The 7676-nt window shown below is 48.0% G+C and overlaps 1 protein-coding gene across 1 annotated transcript; it reads left to right on the top strand.

The window, feature by feature from the left end:
* The first annotated feature begins 2481 nt into the window (after window positions 1-2481).
* LOC130886734 (tubulin alpha-3 chain-like) lies at window positions 2482-5484 on the top strand. Its single transcript, XM_057788831.1, has 4 exons — window positions 2482-2701; window positions 2936-3084; window positions 3381-4061; window positions 5154-5484. The coding sequence occupies exons 1-4, from the start codon at window positions 2581-2583 to the stop codon at window positions 5448-5450; spliced, it is 1248 nt and encodes a 415-aa protein (XP_057644814.1). The 5' UTR covers window positions 2482-2580; the 3' UTR covers window positions 5451-5484.
* Window positions 5485-7676: the final 2192 nt, after the last annotated feature.

Below are 7676 nucleotides of genomic sequence, written 5' to 3'. Positions count from 1 at the left end.
TAGCCTTGCCTCAGTCTCCTGATTGAGCTGGTAACTGTCGTGTGCCACCACGCCTGGCTTAATCATTTTTTCATTAAATTGTTGAGAGGACATTTCAGTCATCTTAGCCTTATCTGCGTGGAACTTGGCAGCATGTTCTATCTGGTTTACTTTCTATTGCTGTGCTAGCATGCTGACCAAAGCAGCTTGCGTGATGAAAGTGTCTCTCAGCAGGGACACCTAGGTAGGCGCTGAAGGAGACCGTGCAGGAATACTGCTTACTGGCTTGCTCTGCCTGCTTTCTTACACAGCCCAGGCCTATCTGACTAAGGATGGCCCTGCATATGGAGGTCGGGCCCTCCCATGTGAATCATTAATCAAGAAAATGCTCCACAGGTGGTGCCCCTTCCCGGGTGACTAGTTGGTGTCGAGCTGACAGAAATAACCAGCACAGTGTTTTTGTATATTCCTTAATTTTTCAAAACTAATCTTTGAAAACTTGCACAACTTCCCTATAAATTATGTAGAAACTTTGTATTTGCTTCAAAAAATATGTCTTGTTTTCATTAAAGAATTTTTTTGCAGTTTTTTCCTGGTGGGGGGGTTCTGTTTATTTTTGAGACATAAAAGCCTTGCTGGGGTTTTATAAATAGTAGATAAGGGACTGTATTTGCTTCATTTTTGCATTACACTTACTTATGTGCATGAATGTGCACATGGCTGCAGTGGAGCTCAGAAGACTGCAGGAGGGGGTTGGTAGTCAGTGCCTTTCATCACTGAGCCATACGCCAGCCCTGTATTTCCTTTTATTAAGAAAATTGGTGGCTAGGCGTAGTGATATATACCTTTAATCCCAGCACTTGGGAGGTGAAGGAAAATATCTTTGAGTTCTAGTCAACAACCAGAGCAACACAGTGAGACCCTGTCTCAAAACGAAAAAGAAAGAAAATTGACAGGAAAATAGATAGCAAAGTTTGGGCCTTTCCGACTTGTGGTGCAGCACAGAGCAGCCAATTGTAAGCTCAGTGGGGGATCCATGACGCCTATCTAAGGTGTAGAAATACTTAGTCAAATAAGAATACTTTCCTATCTTGTGAACATCAGCTAACACCTATTGTTTGCTCTGTGGGATAAAACCATCGCTGTTTTGTTTTTTAAAGCTGATCAGAAGCATATGTAACTGCTGATGGGCTAATCCAACTGTCTGCACTCAAGATAGCACACCAGAAGGTGCATGCCAGCAGCTTATAACTGTAGCCGCACATGAGTGCATACAGCACAAGCATGCATACACTTTGCATGACATGCAATACAGTGTTATCCTTTATAAAGTTATGCTCAAGAACCCATGATTTATAAAGAAAAAGGTCTATTTTCTAAATAAGTTCATAGCCACATTAATAGCTATCCTGGGTCATGTTTGGTCCATGGGCCACAGATAGCATACCTCTGATGTAGAATGTGTGATGACACATCCTGAAAAGTTCATTTGATCTCTACATATGTGTGGGGGCGACTTGTTTAAAACTGGACAGGTGGCTACTGGGTGTAGTTAGGACCTGGCATGAAAGCACTCCTTTCAAAATGATGACTTCGGTGAAATCCAAAATGGTTAAATCAAAAATCAAAAGAGGGTTAAAGAAGCCTTAGCTGGATATGGTGGCACAGGCCTATAGCACTGTGTATACTGAGGCCAGCCTGGGTTATGACGAATCCCTGCCTTAAATTTCTGAATAAAGAAAAGATTCAGTATAGAGTAGCATCTCAATACTTCACTGTCTGGGAATGTTACATTCCATAAAGTAAAGTGATTAAACAGAATGTATATGAAGAATATTAACTCAGATGTTGTGTTCCTGAGTCAGCTTCCTGGCACAGAATGGATGGAGAGTGATAAACGGATGGCCTAGATGGGCAGAAGGAAGACACATGACTGCCGGGCTTGGACTCGGTGACCTGGGACCTACTCCTTCTCTCCTTACGGGAGTATCTCTTCTCCTTTAGTTGGCCACAACCAAAACCTGATACTCTTCAGAGAATTACTTCAACTCTCCCTCATGAGCCCTTAAACTTGAAAACGTTTGGAGAGTAGCAAACACTCTGGGGCTGCTACTTCACAGAAGGGCTAGCTTGGTGTGTGGGCTTACTGCCATAATCCTAGCACTTGAGGGGCTGAGGCAAGAGGATTGCCACTGGTTTGAGGCCAGCCAGGGAAACTGTATATCCAAATAGGGCAGGTTTAGAGGAACCCAAGCTATTTGTTCTCTCTCTGTGTTTGTCTTGGGATTAGGTCTTGAACCTAATCTTTCTTCTCAGTGCTGGGATTATTATGGCCTGTGCAACCACACTTGGTGGAGTCAGTTTTGACAGAGATAAAGGCATGCCTGAGCATTGCTGTAAATAAAGTGTGGAAAAGACACTGTGGTGCTACACAAAATTATGTTGGTGTGTCATATAGCTTCAAGTGAATGAACGTCGTGTTTCTGTTCTGGATTCCAGCGTGAGTGCATCTCTATCCACGTGGGGCAGGCAGGTGTCCAGATCGGCAATGCCTGCTGGGAACTGTACTGCCTTGAACATGGCATTCAACCTGACGGTCAGATGCCAAGCGACAAAACCATCGGTGGCGGGGACGACTCCTTCAACACATTCTTCAGTGAAACCGGAGCTGGCAAGCACGTGCCCAGAGCAGTGTTCGTGGACCTGGAGCCCACTGTGGTCGGTAGGTGCCAGGGTCAGGGTGGCGGCTTCCTGGGAGAGCGCGAGCGTCTCAGGAAAACCTGCTGACATCTCTGCAGAGTGTACAGCTGTACAGATGTGTGCTTGTGACTTTGTTGGGGGAGAAACTGAATATAACCATGTATAACCACAAACTAGAAGACGCTGTTGACATATAAGCACGGTGGAATTGCATGGCCCTTGCCTGAAAGACTCATGGCCCATGTGGTCTCTCTAGATGAAGTGCGCACTGGAACCTACAGGCAACTCTTCCACCCAGAGCAGCTGATCACTGGGAAGGAAGATGCAGCCAATAATTATGCCAGAGGTCATTATACCATTGGCAAGGAGATTGTTGACCTGGTCCTGGACCGAATTCGAAAACTGGTAAGAGGGTTGCAGAGAAGGCTTCATGTGGTGCTTGTCTTGGTCCAGAGAGTTGCTCTTGATGGTGGTGGGGGTATGGTCATTTTGGCAAAAGGGTTAGAATCAAAAATTTCATGAGTTTACCAAAATACTTTACCACAGAGCCTGTGCTTTGATGCATCTATGGGTCTTCATTGTGGTGTTCAAACTACAGAGTGTGGTGTAGACAGTGGGTTTGTGTCAGTTTGCAGAGTGGAACTCATGAGACTGGGGCGTGGCTCTGTAGGCACCGGCTTACGTACTCTGGTTTCCCACAGGCAGATCTGTGCACAGGACTGCAGGGCTTCCTCATCTTCCACAGCTTTGGAGGGGGCACAGGATCCGGGTTCGCATCTCTGCTCATGGAACGGCTTTCAGTGGACTATGGCAAGAAGTCTAAACTGGAATTTGCCATTTACCCAGCCCCCCAGGTTTCCACAGCCGTGGTGGAGCCCTACAACTCCATCCTGACCACACACACGACCCTGGAGCATTCTGACTGCGCCTTCATGGTGGATAATGAAGCCATCTATGACATCTGTCGGCGCAACCTGGATATTGAACGCCCCACATACACCAACCTGAACCGTCTGATCGGGCAGATCGTGTCCTCCATCACAGCCTCCCTGAGGTTTGACGGGGCTCTGAATGTGGATCTAACGGAATTCCAGACCAACCTGGTGCCATACCCTCGCATCCACTTCCCGCTGGCCACCTACGCCCCCGTCATCTCAGCTGAGAAGGCGTACCATGAGCAGCTGTCCGTGGCAGAGATCACCAATGCTTGCTTCGAGCCAGCCAATCAGATGGTCAAGTGTGACCCTCGCCACGGCAAATACATGGCCTGCTGCATGTTGTACAGGGGGGATGTGGTCCCCAAAGATGTTAATGCAGCTATTGCTACCATCAAGACCAAGCGCACCATCCAATTTGTGGATTGGTGCCCGACTGGGTTTAAGGTAGGACTGGGTACTGTGACCATCATATCTGCCAGTTCCTGCTTCAGGGCCATCCAAAGCTTTGGGCAAGAATTTGCCTTTCCACATCAGGCTCCAAAGAAAGCATGTATAGTAATTAACTTGCTAAGTGACTTTATTTTTCCAAATAATGCTGAGTATCCTTTCTTAAAACCATCAATCACCAAACCTGTAGCAGACAAATGAATTTTTCTCTGTTGGTGAAACATGGAGAAGCAAGGACATTCGGGGAGGGAGTGTCTCACGGGTGTGCTGTGCCTCGCCCAGGTTTCCTCCCAGCTGAACCTGTCCCCACAGGGGGACAGTATGAGTCAGGCTGGCCGTCCCTACAGAAAGAATCTGCCAACACCAGTCAGCATCACTGGTTTACCACACAGTCTTTTACAACCATTTACTTGGACTACACTAGTTTCTATGTTTAAAAATTAGGTTTTAGCTTGGCATTGATGGTGGCACATGCCTATGATCCCAACACTAGAGAGAGTTCAAGGTATTCCTTGACCCCATAGTGAGTTTGAAGCCAGTCTGGGCTTTGGAAATAATTTTTATAGCCTTTGATTTTAAAAAAGCAAAATATTAAAACTATGAAAAGCTGAAACTCTACTTTCATAGTGAATAACAGTGTTCTGTCCCGATAAAACGTTCTTGATCAGAGAAAGATGTCTTATGTCTCTGTCCTTGCCTGTTCCCATCTCCAGTCTGACTGTTCCTATCTGCTGCTAACAACCATCTGTTCATCAGGGTGTGAAAAGGGTTTATCACCCCTCAGCTATGAGTTCTTATTAGGGTTCACTGCTACATGGGAGTTTCCCACACATACCAAGAGTTCCTTTCCTTTAACTAAGCATACAGTATACCATGGGTAGGGTTCTCATTCTTTGCCTTTGTTGTTCCAGTCTGGCCATTAGTGGTTTAAGTAAGTCCTTTAAAAATCCTATGTGTTGCCTGGTATAGGTGACTTTTCCCCCAAAAGTATGGCGTGAGTATTTGCAGCTTAGCCTGGGTCCACAGCTGGTGAACTTAGTATTTCTGGGGCTATTATAAACTCGACTGTATGCTCTCCTTCTCTGGCAGGTGGGTATCAACTACCAGCCCCCCACTGTGGTCCCTGGGGGAGACCTGGCCAAGGTGCAGAGGGCCGTGTGCATGCTGAGCAACACCACTGCCATCGCCGAGGCCTGGGCCCGCCTGGACCACAAGTTTGACCTCATGTACGCCAAGCGGGCCTTCGTGCACTGGTACGTGGGAGAAGGCATGGAGGAAGGGGAGTTCTCAGAGGCCCGGGAGGACCTGGCAGCGCTGGAGAAGGATTATGAAGAGGTGGGCGTGGATTCCGTGGAGGCAGAGGCAGAAGAAGGGGAGGAATACTGAGTGTGTGGGTCTGACTTCCCCACCATTGAAACTAAAGGGCTTATTTACTCATTAAACTTTCTGTATCGAGGCATTGCCTTCCTGTGTGCTGTACTTTCTAACAAAATTCCTTTCTAGATACCTGCCTTTCCTGCATAAATTTCTCTAGGGAAAACATCAGTTTTTCCCTAAGAAATGATAAACCTTTCTGTGTCCAGTTTTAAGTCCTAACTAAGGACATTAGGATAATGTGTTTAATGTTTGAAGTGCTGCTGGGCTAGCACAGAAACAGACCCCCTGTCTTGGTTTGCTGGGGACAGCGTCCTCCTGGGCCCCAGGCATCTGTCCTGGGACTGCAGAGCTCAGTGCCCAATGCTTCCTTTCCACTTAGCCATTCGCTCCCCTGCCTGGTGCCACACTGCTGTTCGGGGTTATCCAGAACCACCCACCATCACGTGGCCCTGTTGTACTGAGGTCACCTTTGGCCAAGCCCTTGTTCCTGGTATGGAATTAAGTGTTGAATACTGGTCTTGGTAGGTTCTCTTATGCAATATCCAAGCGTTTTCTTGGTGATGACCTTTTTCCCGTCAAGGGCTGCTCAGTTATGTCAGCACAGAGGTTCTTGTGTCACACCACATGCAGTTGCTCCTTCCTGGTCGGTCCAGAGATACACTTAGATGTGCACATGAGCCACGTGTGGATGTGTAAATCTTCCAAAACGATTGGTCAAAACAAAGCTGCTGTGAGGGTCCAGATAGTTGAGTACAGTAGAAAATCTGACGTATCCAAGCTTGGTCTACTCTCTCTTCCCCTGCTAACTGGTGCTGAGCAAACCAGTTTTCTTTGAACCTCAGTCTCCTGTGAAAGGACTGCAGGGGGCCACCCTTCCTGCTTGAGCAGCATGCCTTTGTGCTTCTGCAGACTTCCCAAGGTGTGGCGTGTGCTTAACCAGCTGTCAGATGCCAGGGCTCTTGAGGCTGCCAGTGTGGGCTCAGGCTGCCATAGAGCCACGGGCGCTGATTCTGCTTCCCAGTTGAGAAGCTCACTGCCTGTGTCCCTAGAGAAAACCTTTTTAGTGAGAGGGTGGACGGTACTCCACACCCAGTTCTCCAAGTCAAGACTGCAAGACTGGCTTCAGGCACAAAGTGGCCCAGCAGGAGAGAACATGGACAGGAAGCTGGGGGATGGTCTAAAGCAGCAGAATGGATACCTGGTCTCCCTCTGGCAGAGGACACTCCAGGCATCTTTGCTGCCTACAGTGCAGTATCAGCCGTTGTTTATACGTTGAGTGTGGGCTGGGGGTGGGCACCAGCCTGCTGCAAGCATCAGTAGCTCCAGAGGGACTGGGGCTCTGTCCCTCGGCTTCTGTAGCGGGCTTCCTGCCGATTCCCCAGATCTGTACCTTCACACCAGCTACCCAATATTTCTAGGCCAGAAATGCTCCCTGCCACTCAGTCTATGATTTAAACCTATCTGGTTTTCATGGTTTTTTTTTTTAATACTGCTTAAATTCCATTTTTACTTAGCCGGGGGCCATCTTCATAGCATGGCATCTGTGTGGAGGTTGACTTGCAGGAATTGGTACTCTCCTTCCACACTGAGGTCCCCAGGGTGTAAGTGCCTTTATACACTGAGCCATCTGGCCTATTTTTAGGTTTCCTACTCGGCTGGCCTTAACTTCATGACCCTGATGCTTCTACATGCTGGGATTACGGGTATGAAGCACACTTTCCATCTAAACCTGACACTGTGATAAGCCAAGCTTTGTGGTTTATCCTTCCTTACACCATGGATAATCTAGCTTTTCCACCCCCTTCCAAGTCCCAGTCCTCATTCCCTGCAGACTGCTCAGAATTGCACGTGTGTGTGAATGTGCACACTTGGACGGCGTACAAGTGTGTGGGGGCACACACACAGACAGAATACTGTTTTCCACCTCTGGTTTTGTTGCTCTTGGTGAAGGCCCAGCTCTGACCACCTCTGCTCACACTCAAGCATTCTACCTCCTGGGGAAGCAGCTGCACTCTGAAGGTGTTACCCAGAATGAGTGGACATTTCCTCCCTTCAGCAGGAGAGCTCTCTAAGGCCAGCTGCACTAAGTGGATTCCCACTGTCCACTCCCCTTCCCCTAGCCCACAGCACCTAATACAGGAGCCATGCTTGCTGAGCTGAGACAGTGGGGCTACCCTAGCCATGTGATCCAAAAGTCACCTGCCCAGGGTGTGCTGCTCTGACTTTGTGGGGCGC

The sequence above is a fragment of the Chionomys nivalis genome, chromosome 1 (assembly GCF_950005125.1).
Source record: "Chionomys nivalis chromosome 1, mChiNiv1.1, whole genome shotgun sequence".
Lineage (NCBI taxonomy): Eukaryota > Metazoa > Chordata > Mammalia > Rodentia > Cricetidae > Chionomys > Chionomys nivalis.
Note: the sequence above shows the minus strand (reverse complement) of the source record. Positions and strands in the feature narration are given on the sequence as shown.